Here is a 13,073-nt window from a genome sequence, read left to right on the forward strand (position 1 = left end):
ATCCATCTACCCATCTATCTCTGCCAAATACCAGGAAGCTGTTTGACACATAAAAGGAGCATTGGACCTCTTAAAACAAGTAACACAGTATATATGAAGAGGATAGTGATGCCTCCTTCATAAACTAATATTTCTTTGTTTTGTTTGAGGGGGCTTCTTGTTTTCATTTTTTTTTTTTTCAGCAGAAGATGCTTTTTCAAAAAAAAGTTTCAGAAATAGATTGGGTTTTGAAGTTGCCAGATCAACAAAATATACAATAAAAGTATTCCTTAAAGAAATTAAGGGTAGGGGAGAGGGGTATTAAGCCACTTTGCTTAAGAATGCTGAACAAAACACCCTGCAGATGTCTTCTTGCTGTGACCATATTATTTACAACCATATTGTGACAGCACTGAATAGGCTGGAGCCCCACAGCCCAAAGAGCTGCATCAGTGACCACGAGTGTGATTTTCTAGAAGCACTTTACTAACAGACAAAAGGTTACAAAGTGGGTAAAATACAGAGGCTTGGAAAAATAACAGAAAAGGAAAGGCCAGGAAATAGAGAGAGATATCTGTATTACTCTTGTTGCAGGTTATACACTGCAATTTGTAAATAATTGTGGATGGAACCTCCTGCTCAAAGGAATATTTAAGACACTGGAAGACCATGGTTTACTCCAAAAACATGACTTGACAGTACAGAGTCACAACTGTGGTAGAGTCCAAAGATAACCATGCAATAGAATCATGTTTCCTGTTACCCAATCTCACCTATTTCTGAATTTTTATGTGAAAAAAATCCACATACCAAGTACCACAAAAATAACATCACCAAGTGATTCAGGTATGGAAAAATAAAACCTCTACAGTCTGTAAAAGCTATTTCCTTCTCTTCTGCAGAGCAGAATTTAAATATTCTGATCAGTAAGTGTAAAAATGCAGTAGGTGTGAAATCTAAAAATTTTTTAGCTATTATTTATCAAGGTATTATCTGAAGCCAGTTGATACTGAAATATCCCCTTCATCATCAGACATCCCTGTAAATATGTAGTTTGCTTTCCTGCTAATTAATACATGGCCTTTGCCCTGCTATCATCCAAAACCACTTCTTTCTCACAGAAAATGTAGTATGTAATAAAATAAAATAAAACTGTAATGATACTATATCCCTACTATTTTAATTTTAACAAGTACTACCTGAAACCCTTGGTTTTTGTTTTTTGGCCAGGCAATATAAATTTAAACTTTGCTAGTTTCAACACATAATTAAATCTTCAAAAAGTATAGGTAATTAAAACTACCAAAAATTAAAATTGAGAAAGAAGTCAGCAATTATAGGCTGCATGTATTTTACCAGATCTGCAAGGGACTCTAATTAAACACATATTAATTGCCCTAATCTTCTTAGGCGAGTAATAAATTGGAAGAGCTGATTAATGCACTGGATTTAGTTCAGCTTGTTAAATCTGACACCCTGGCAAAGGGAGACTATCTTGAGAAGCTCTTTTAGCTAAGTAATTGGAATTTTACTCTCAGTAATTTGCTGTTCCATAATAGGAGCTATTTAGTGTATTGACTGATCATCAGTTTTGTTTAGTTTCTTGGGTTTTTTTTTAGATACATTATACTTAAGGAGTACCATTATGCTGCTTATAAAATTATAAAAAATTATGAACTTTGACCTTTACTGTCCATCAAAAGTCACTTTCACTCTGAACACAAATTAGTATTTTCCTTGTAGGCTATAAATCCTAATTAATTTTAATTCTAGGAGCTGCTAATAACATTTTATAGAGTCCATACGGGCACATTAAGTCCTCCACACAATTTATAAAGCCAGCAACGAAACTGGTTTACAATATTAAATAACTGCTGATGACTGCTGGAATACAATGAAAGATCACTCCCCACTAAGCCTGAATTTCTACTCTCCTTTCCACCTATTTACTCAAACACTTCTAAACATACACTTCCAGGTACTCAGTTATCTGGCAAGAGAGTGAAACATCGTATGATAGCAATAAAACAGTATCAGCCATTAAAAAAAGAAGTGAAAGCCTGCAGGTAGGGATTTTAAAGCTTTGATTCCTCTGCAACACAGTTACTATCCCTAGCTTATACAATGGATAGTTACATCGAGCTTCACTTAAAAATAAGATGTGAATGAACAAAAATTAAATCTCCCCTGCTCAGGAGAAACCCTGATAGTGCAAAACAGGGCAACAGAATTCTTTGTATTTGAAAGATATGTTGAAATACTTCATGAAACCTGAACAGCTTATCATATGTCCTAGAAAATGGGGAAGCATTTAAAGATTTTAGTACAAAGTATCTGCAGAAGTCATACATGTTCCAAATCAAGTTCAGTCTGGAAAAAATCCTAAACATATAAATATCTCCCCCCCTTCAAATTTTTATGCTGTATTTCATATTTCTGCTCTAGAGCCTATATCTAGTATCTACACCAGAAATGTGCTCTCTTCTGTTAGAAAAAAAATGTACTTGTGTATCTTGAAACTCATTGTGAAGGGGGATCTACTACCTCAACTGTTCCTTAGGTAAAATGTAGTATCAACTAAGAGGTTATGTCACTCAGACATTCATTTTTAAGCAGCAAAATGATTTTCACCAGTTAACAACTGTTGCAGTCTTCTTCCATTGGTTGTGTATTACTCGTGCCAAAAGGGTTTTGGCCTGTGCCTTGAATGCACTAATTAAAAGAAATTGTAAGTGTTGAAATTGTAAGTAGCAAACCAACAACAACTATTTTGCAGCTGATGGCATCAACCACTTAAAGATCTGTTGAACTGGTTAGATCCAGGCACATCATGACAAAAAATTCCACACCTGGACTTGAGGCCTCTAATACAGAGAGACATCCAAGGCTTATAAAAAAGACACTGATGTGATGAGAAAAGCCCTAAAATTTCAGAATGTACGTAACTGAAAGCAAAGAAGAACTGAATTCTAAACAAACTCTTGACTCTTGTCAACTCACCACTACTGAAAAATCTTAATCTGAAATATGACAAATACTTAGTTTGCAACTTGCCTCTGTACACACTAGCTCCATGTCACTGCTTGAAAAGATGCCACGCAGCTTCATCAGTGGCAGAGCACAATTTTGTCATAACTCAGTATTTGAGCAGGGAAAGCCACTGTGTATTATTTAGTTAATCAAGAAGTCAATGAAAGAGAATAGTAACAGTTACAAAACCTTTGATAAAAGGCAAAGAATGAGACCACAGGATGTGTTTAAGCTGTCAGGAGCAAAAAGCCTGTGATACAACTCCTGGTCCAGAAGATACTAGGTTCTGTCTCACTTGAAAAAGCTGTGCAGTAACTGGAAAAGCAGACTACTGACTGAAGTTCATATCTTTTTACAATTTGTTTCCATTTTTATAACACATCACCAAAAAATAATCTAAACCCCAAAGTACATTGTGGAAATAATAAAAATACTTTAGATTAGATTGAGGAATGAACTAGTTGTTCAGATTCTGGAAAGTACACTGGAATGCACAGCATGAAGTCATTGAGACTAAAGCATTTATTATAGCATTTATTAATGTTCAGTTCCAGTTCAAAGAACCACTCTCTTCTGATAAACTGAAATCAAATTAAAAGCTAGAATCTGCATTCTGAAGAAAGTAGAGCCTTTTCTCCTCTACAGACTTTCTAACAAAACAAATCCAAAACCCCACAAACCCATTTCATTGGGTTTTTTTGTGACAAAAATAATTCTACATTTATCTTCTCAGCACTTTTCTACCATCTTTCTCCATATTTCTGCAGGCAATACAAAGCTTAGCTTCAGCAGTTCTTGTCAACATTAAAGCCTGAAATCCTGACATGCACATGACAAAGTCTTGTGTTTAAAGATGCTATGTATTGAAATTTTCATGATATCACACTTTCCAAATGTTACAAGCATACAAATCAAATGCATGTTCTTACTCTTGCCAGAGCTTTCTTAAAAAAAAAAAACAAAAAACACACCTACAGGATTTTGAGCTTTTACTGATTTATCTCTCCTTTAGTGCATGTTTCTGAACTCCACATTCTTTCAGTCCTTGAAACTGAAATGTAGAAAAAATGTTTCCATGCTTTCATAAAATTATTTTAAACAAAAATTTTAATTATGGCTGCTTCCCAAGTAATATTTGTAAGCTGCAGAGACTGATAATGAACTAACATTCTACTTTCATCAGCTTCTAAAGGCTGTCTCTGTGCTTCAAATAGACACACAATCTATATTAAAGCTTCTTCTGAAATACATGCTTCTGTTATTACCTAAACATAGGTTTAGGTAATTATTATATTTACTATATATTAAATATATATTTATTATTATAAAAGTAACAAGGCTTCTGTACATTTCACGTTAATTATGCCTGTCCTTAAAAACATGAAAACTGTAAGACTTTTGTTTTCTGCCCATACATCCTACTAAAACCACCTCTTTCTTTAAAAAGTTAAAATTATTACACTGTTCAGAAAACTTGAAAACTATTCAAGGGCAAGCAGAAGCCTGGTTGATACCAGCTGTGCCTAAACCACCATAACTCCTGAATTCTAGTCACTTAGTTCATCATCCTAATTAAATGTACATTTTAAATCCATGTGTTTTGATTAACTGCTGAATGACAGGACAACATTTAAGCATAATGTTGAAGTTCATGACAATGCATAATCTTGTTACTTCCAACAGAACTAATGAAGTACTTAAACAATTTTCATCTTTCTTAGACCACATGTCATGTAGGACTTGTGAAAAGATCAGAATTTCACCTCCAATTTTGCAAGTTCACACCTTAACATAAGCAGCAGCAGAGAGATAGATCCAAAAGAAGATACGCCACCAGAAACTGGTGGTGAAGAAACTAGCAAAGTTTAGCTTTGGTTTTTATTTTTCTAAAAGAAACTTGTAACTTATGCCACAATTTATACAACCACATAAGTTTTTCACTCAGAGGGTGACTGAGCAGTGGAACATGTTCCACCGGGAAGCAGTTATGGCACCAAAACTAAATGAGTTCAAGAAGCATTTGGATGACACTCTCAGGCCCATGGTGTGATTATTGGGTTGCCCTACACAGGGACAGGAGTTGGACTTGAAGATCCTGACAGGTCCCTTCCAACTTCACAGAGTCTGTGATTCTAACTGATAGAGATTTAACCAGTATATTAAAAATTCAAAAGCTTGAATCTATAACATACAATTTTGTTTTCTATTGTTTTCTAAATAATTGTTTTAAACACTCATCTGAGATACATCTCAGTAGAACAATGACTTCTCCCTCATGGAACAGTCCCTCACATCTGAGAAATCCAGTTATCCACAATGCTATCAAACTGCGTAAAATAATCACCTTTTGATAACCTGATAGTAAATTAAATTTTGCTCTGACAAACTAATCTTTGAAGGAAGTCAGGAGGCTGTTTGCTTAAATGATTAATCTTAGTTCATCATATTAATTTCTATTGATAAATGCACACGTACATCTTCTCCAGTGTGCATTTAGCCACACATCTTCCATTATTCAAGACTCAACAATTAAGAAATTAAAACCCAACAGTCGCAGATTTAAAAAGACAAAATCCAGTTGACACATTCTACAGAGATCACTACAAACCTCACCAAGTTCTAGTATACCTGCAAGATGCTTGCCTGTAGATACATATCTTCAAAAATACATCAAATCACACACATTGCTTATTGAATTTCACTTCTCAAAAATGACAAAGAATACTTGTGGCAGAAGTCAAGCAATTTCATTACATATACTAGTGTAAGGCACCCTTATGCAATTATAAGGATTGTAAGAGAACCTAAAGAAAAGAGCCAAAATTAGTTATCTGTAACCAGGACAAGAAATCTGTTGTTTGGCAAGCAACTTTCAAATGGGTATTTCTTATAGACTGTAGCTTAATAATTACTTGGCTATACTGTAAAGTGAAAAGCATTAATTGCTTGCAGCCATATAAATTCAACAATGAAGAACGCAGTATTAAAAATTCATTATACAGATTAATAGTCAAAGGTCTTACTTTGCATCAGAACGTTATGCTTACATGGTCTTTGAATCCAACACCCCATCAAAAACTTACTTTTGTATTACATTCTGCAAGCTGAGCATCATCCCCAGTTCACTTTTCATCTTTTCTCTGTTGGCACGGCACTCTGCCAGGTAGCGCAGAGCCTGAAAGAGAGAGGACCACAGCAAATCAGCAATAGGCCCAGCACATTATCATCATCCTTTTTTATTATTGCACATCTGCAAAACATTCACAATGTGAGTTCCAGTAAGAAGATAAAGAATATTATCACCTGCTGTGAACATTAAAAACTTATTTTATTCTTACAAATATATAGAAAGCATAGAATAACTAATCCAGGAGAAAAAGTTGAGGGACTGGGTTTGTTTACAGGAGCTAAGAGAATCTAAGGGACAATATAACAGCTGTCTGCAGCTACTCAAAAACCCTTTACAAAGATGACTAAGCCAAACTTGCCTCTACAGCAGCAAATATAACAAGCATGAACAGCCACAAATTGCAGCTTGGGAAGTTCAGACCAGATATTACAGGATGTTTTTACTATGAAGGTAGCTCAGCATCAGAAGAGATGACCTAGTTGGGACTGCAGAATCAACGAGACAAAGCCACAAGCAACCTGAGTGTTGATGACAGTCCCAGTTCAAGCTGTAAGTTGAAGTGGACTACTTCCATTAGTCCCTTTCAACAAACATTTATGTGATCTGAAATCTAATACACTATGCTTCTAGTAGAATGTAAATCAATTCTATGGGCTCCCCCCATACTGAAAAACTTCTGTCCACAGAAAGAGGTCTACCACATTTACAAGTTTCTAAAGACTAATTGCAATATTCACCATTCTAAGCACAAATACTACAAGCAGCAGCAAGCTGCTTAGGTTATTGTTACCTAAACAGGGAATTTAGTAATTTGTTGTCCGAAGTTTTGTTTACTTGACTTTAAAGGCAGACTCCTTGCACAACCTCACATTGCTGATCCAAGTTAGCAACTGTGTATTTGCATGATCTCCTAACATAATGGTCTTCCAGTTAAAGTGTCAGTCCTTGTTTTCACCCCTATATTGTTAGAGCTGACAAAGTTTTCTTAGGACTTTCCCAAGGTGTACTGTACATTGTGCTTTGCTCAGTGTTTTGTTGATGTAGGTAAAAGAACTGCACTAGCAAAATCCTGTAATACATAAATAGAATGAGTTATAAAACATGCTTTGTGATAGCAAGGTTTAGAAGTGAACCAATTCTTTAAATATAGCCATGTAATAGCTATGCTGCTCAATAACTGCTTTAAAAATAACATGCTCTTAAATCCCTTCAGAGATTGAGAACTGATTATCGGGGGTTTCTTTAACTCATCTTCAGCACATATTAGGTAAAATTCAGAACTGCCTTTTAAGAAAGGTTGGCTACTGCCTGGCAAGATAAACTCTAAATGGGATTTTTGAAATTTTCTGATATGGACCAGTACCAATAATTACAGTTTATAGATGGTTTATATGCATTTATTTACTTAATCCCCAGTTACAAGAAAATATTTGAATGATAGATCTGAACTACCAACTTTCATGAAAGACAAGTGGAAAAAGTTTCTCATTTTTACTACTCTCTGTTCAGACAACTCAGTAAGTAAGCAATGTGGATGGACAAAGAAAAAAACATTCTCTTCACAGCTGTTCTTCAAATCAAAATGTAGGTAGTCTCTTTTCCATCTGTTACCTGCTCTTCACACACAAATGTAACTTCCACTAAAATAAGACCGAAGAAAAAGTTACCAGAACAACTTAAATGATCTGACCTTTAAACACTACAAGTCCTATTCCTTCTGCCCCTCCCCCAGGAGATGCAGAGGTCAGCACCTTCAAAGTACGACAATTTATGCTGATTAAATCGTTGTCTACTGAAGCCACGGGGAAGATGACTATTTGGGACTTTGGCTCAGCCTCTGTTCAGCAAAACATGGTAGATCTAAGCTCACAAGTAATTTCATCATTATCAACAGGACTTGAATATAGAAAGAACACAGTTCTCACACTTAATAACAAGAGGCACCTTTGATATTTTAGAATTGAAATGTTAATGTAGTTTCTTAACCTCAGAGTCCTCTTTTTGAAAATTTTAGTCCAAATTAAAAAAGAGAAAAAGTAGTATTGCTTTCTAGTTTAGTTTTTATGTAAAATTTGCAAAACTTTTAGCATTTGAAGTGTAATGGAGTGCAACAATATGCCATTCCTAGAATCAAAACTAGAGAAAACTATAGAAAAATACATATCTTGATTGGATAGAAGAAAAGACCTATCTGAAACTGCATATGGGGAGGAAAACACCCTCCTTGAAAGATTCCACAATATATCAGAACAGTTAAATAGAGAACTACTGAGATTCATACAAATAAATCATAATTTCAGCTATGGGAATTGCAGAATAATACAGTAAGAAGTTGTAAGCCAGTGCTGCACATCCTTTTATTATGTGAAATGTAATGGAAAATAATCACATTTAACAATTCCTGTTCAAATGAAAGGAACTTTTTGACCAAAGTGATAGCTAGAAAAAAAAAAAAAAAAAGAACAAAAAAGACCTTTCAGAACTGAAAATTTAAGAATAAAAAGATATTAAAAGATATTAAAAACTACAAAATTTAAGAGGTTCAAAACTCATGAACTACAAGAAGTAGCAGACAAAAGCATGTTTCCACAGTAAACTGATCTATTTCTGCCTGCAGCCAGGGGTTCTGGGATATAGCCTGGTCTCCTATGAATCCTGATTCTTAATCCACTTTAACCATAGTTTCTTGCTAAAGGGAATATCACAGCTGCCTCCCATTCCCATCCAACAAGATGTTCTTACAACACGAATAACATCTGGGGCTGTGGAACCACACTGTAAACTGGATTAGCCCTCACCAATCTGACAAAGTCAGTCCTTTTTATGTAGATAATTTTTGTAACATGATCACAGAGTGATTACTGAACCTTGTGCAGGCAGAGAGACTATGCAGCCCAAAGAAGCAAAGGAACAGGAGTGAGACATCCAAGCAAGGTCCTATTTAAGAGCACAACTTAAGAAAATTGCACTGGAAAATAAACCAATGCAATTTATTGCCAAGAGCTGTAACCTCAAGTCAAAGTTCTTCCTGTGGAGAATATTATAGTCTGGAAAAATATTATGGCACAGCTAACTTAAAAAACAACAAGCAGGACATGGGTCTCCTGGATTAAGGGACCTCATTCCCTGAATCCAGACAAGGATCAGATACACTGAAGTAATTCCAAGAAGTCCACTAACATCCACTATGAAAACAAAGAAAAATATAGAATTATGGTACAGATGGTTCTTAATGGTATAAATAAAAATTTATACTTTTATATACAAATCAGAGATATCTATTCTTTACTTTCACATTGTTTAGAATTCAATAATAACAAAGTTTCAGTACCTTCAAATCTTATTAGAGGAACTGAATTAGACTTCTAACAAAATCAGCCTTTTGTTTGTCCTTAGCAAGAAATACACTTTTTAAAGTTAGAATTTAGATGCAGAATGAGAAATTGGGACTTTAGTGTTCATGATTTAGAACAAGAAGAAAAGGGGAAAAATTTTATTAGATACAAACAGATTTTGAGTTGGCTTTTTTGGGTTATGAAAGTTTTTATTTGTTTATTTTTAATACTGAAGGTGGACACATGCCAGCACAGGGTGCCAGAGAGGTTACAGAATCCCCATCCTTCAAAGTGTTCAAGAATCAAACAGTTACCACTAAGCCATAATCTGAGTATGCTTAATTAAAGCCTGGGGTTGCACTACATCACCTCCAGAGATAATTTCTAACCTAAACTATCCTATGATTTTTTTTAAATTAGGTTTTTTTATAATACCAATGTCAAATCACTGTGCACATTTACCAAACTCCAAACTTCAACTTAAGGAAGTGATTTAAGGGCTCTTACCTCCCTCCACAAAAAACCTGAAATAGCTGTATTAGCAGAAAAAGTGCATTGTAAATTATTTGCTTCCAAAAAGCATTAATTTCCCTGTAATAACATATCATAGCTAATCAATTTCCTGATATACAAGTTTTTATTAAATATGCATAATGAGTACCAACATAACATAAATCAAGATTTTATTTTTTACATCTCTACTTGATTAAAGAGGTATTAAAGTCACAAAACAACCTATGGAAATCAAAGCTATCTCCAGAATACTTACTAGTAAAGCTGAATGAACAACTGGAGGGTTGGGATGGTCCAAAAATAGAATTAGACCTGGCAGGCATCCTTGATCCTGAACAATGGCCCTTCTGTTCAATGGGTCAGCTGCTAGGTCTCGGAGCTGGTTAACTACTGACAGTGCATCTGGTTCCTCACTCATAGTAGAATTCATTTTTCCTGCACCATGCATATGAAATACCTGCTGGGGGGAAAAAAAAGAAAAATCTCCATTAAGTAATACCACAACATTTATCAAAACACAGATAAGACAAAAGCGCAGAGGCACGGATTTGTTATAAGTATCAAAGTATAAAAAAAACCCAAGGACTAGGATTCATGGAATTTGGATGGAATTGGTAATGATGTGCACTGCTACATTTGTAACCTGGAAATCCAGAACTTCCTATACAGAGAAGAGATAGGTTTAGTCAGTAATATTTTTGTTTGCTTTCTATATATAATTTCAGACCAGTCAGTCCTTATGGGATTGTGTCAGTGTTGTTTTGTTTGTACTACTAAGACATACTTCCCAGAAATCCATCATTTGCTCACAGTAAGGCACCCTAGAAGTCTCTACACATCCTTCTCTAAGAATGTGTAAAATTAGAAGTCTGTCTTTTCAAAGTACCTTTAACAATAATGAAATTTCACATAAAAACTAACCAGAAAAGTCAGCAAAAATATTAACACTTCATCAAGAACTGCAAATATCAACAACCAATGCAATGCCATACTCAAGGACAAAATGGGGTTTAGAGGGTGGGTTTGAGTTGTTTGTTTCTTTTCACTAGTATCCTCTTAGTAAAAAAGCAAGCAAGTCATTCCTTGCTCCAGCTGAAGTCCAAGCCATCATATCAGTTTCAAAGGAGACACATGTTAGCTTGAGAGTATCAGGTTCCAGAGTTATTTAATAATGAATGACTACTTGACAAGCCAAGAAAAGGCTAAGTTTACTCATAAAAAATACAACATCTTCGTGAAAAAAAAAAAAAAAAAAAAAAAAAAAAAGTTTCTTCAAAAGGCTTCTTACATGCCTCAGAAACTACTAAATGCTAACTGTGGTTTTGCTGTTGCCAGTACCAACTCATGCAAGCAACTTTTCTTAAGGCACTTATTTGTAAATGGTCACATCCTTTTAATAACACTTCCTAAACCAATAACATTGTACAAACATTACGTTGTTTTCTAACTGAAGAGAGGCCTTTCAGCAACACAAAATAATCATACTCATCAAACCTAACAAACCATATATTAGCATTTTGGTTATGATGATTTCTGACATTTTCATAGAAAAGAATGCTGCCAATATCCACACCAGTGATCTTTACTTCAGGGAAGAGAGTGATAATGTAAAAAATACATGCTGCTGATTAGTCTCCAGGCTATTTTTCTTGACTGTCACAAGTCCAGAAGAGATCAACTGGGAGATATGGCAACAATAAACAATCATTCATATTTGCAAAGCAGACAACCCTAAATTAAAAAACAAACAAACAAACAAAAAACCTCAAACCAACAAAACCCCTCTTTGTTAAGGCTTTGTAGAGTTGGCGAAGGCACTCACTCAAAACTTAAAAATCAAGTCAGCTGTGGAGCTGATGCTCACCTCTGACTTGCAGTTCTGCATCCTGAGCACCAGGTCATCCCTACAACTCTCTCCATCCTGATCATGCTTTGCCTTTTTCCTTCTTATCTTCTGAGAAAGCACGAAGCCAAATTTTACCCCTTCCTAGCCCATCAGGACATGTTCATGCCCTCCCCAGAGCCTTCTCTCTCTTTATTCAACTCAAGGAGAAGAGGAGGCAACTCAAGTCCTTCCCTTTGCCATTACCTGTAACAGCCAATTTTATGAAAACTTAGGAACCCTGGCATCTTTTTCATGAAAGCAAAAACAAAAAAAACAAAAAACAAAACAAACAAACAAAAAAAACCAAAAAACCCAAACGAGCCATTAAGTTGTTTTAAAAGTTTTAAGAAGTTACCAACAACTTGAGGCCCTAGCAGAGAAGTTATTCGGGTACCGTCTTTTTTTCTCCTCCTCGCAGCTTTGCGATAAAAGCTCAACAAAGGCAGGGCAGACCTACAGGTCTCCGCTTCCGCTCCGTGCCCTCACCGGGGAGGCCCGGGAGAGGCCCGGCCAGAGCTCACACCGCCCCTCGTCAGGCTGAGCCTTCCCAAAGCGGCGGAGCTGTCAGTCCGGCTGCGACAAGGCCCCGGCGCTCAGCTCCCAGGCCTCTCGCCCGTCGGAGGCGCGACCCTCCGGCGCTCGGCCGACGGGTGACACGGGACGCGTTTACGGAGCGCAAGGGGGAACCTCCGCCAGCCCCACCGCCGCCCCTCCCCTCCCCGCCATCCCGCCCGGCCCCAGCGCTCCCGCCCCAAAGCGCGGCCTGCAGCCTCCCCCGGCCCCGTACCGTGGCAGAAGATGAACCAGGCCGGGAAGCTCAGCCCCGCGCCCCCATCGCCCGCGGGGGCGGCGCAGCCTGTGGAGAGCAGCGGGAGGAGCCCGGGAGGAGGCGGCAGCAGCGCCCGCCGCACACGCACCGCCCGCCGCTCTGACCCCGACACCTCCCACCACCCCGCAACCTGATTGGCCAAAGCCCACCAGGGCCTCTCCGCCACTCGCAGAGCGCTTTGTTCCTAAGCGAAGCGCGATTGGCTGCCCCGACCCCCGAAGGGCGCGCCGCTGTGCACGCCGGGAGTTGAAGTTCGGAGAAGGCCGGCGGGCACCCTCTGCCGCTTCCCCCTCAGCAACCGCGGGCGTCATCGCTGGAACTTCGCCTTATTGGAGGGGAGAGGTCACGTGTCCCTGCGCTCACACAGGGCGT

General features: G+C 37.3%; 1 protein-coding gene across 3 annotated transcripts in view; it reads right to left on the reverse strand.

Moving 5' to 3' along the window:
* The window catches only part of ARMC1 (armadillo repeat containing 1), a 31,355-nt gene extending 18,514 nt beyond the window's left edge, over window positions 1-12,841 (reverse strand). The window contains exons 1-3 of one of the 3 annotated variants that reach the window (XM_071737702.1): window positions 12,660-12,841; window positions 10,244-10,444; window positions 6,093-6,184 (exon numbers count right to left, since the gene is read on the reverse strand). In XM_071737702.1, the coding sequence (XP_071593803.1) occupies window positions 6,093-6,184; window positions 10,244-10,435 (284 nt within the window). In that variant the 5' untranslated portion in view covers window positions 10,436-10,444; window positions 12,660-12,841. Of the gene's footprint in view, window positions 1-6,092; window positions 6,185-10,243; window positions 10,445-11,851; window positions 11,888-12,231; window positions 12,593-12,659 lie in introns of those variants that run through there. The other 2 variants (XM_071737704.1, XM_071737701.1) reach the window with 2 other exon arrangements.
* Between the last annotated feature and the right edge of the window lie 232 nt (window positions 12,842-13,073).

This window comes from Heliangelus exortis, chromosome 2, assembly GCF_036169615.1.
Source record: "Heliangelus exortis chromosome 2, bHelExo1.hap1, whole genome shotgun sequence".
In the NCBI taxonomy this organism is placed as follows: domain Eukaryota; kingdom Metazoa; phylum Chordata; class Aves; order Apodiformes; family Trochilidae; genus Heliangelus; species Heliangelus exortis.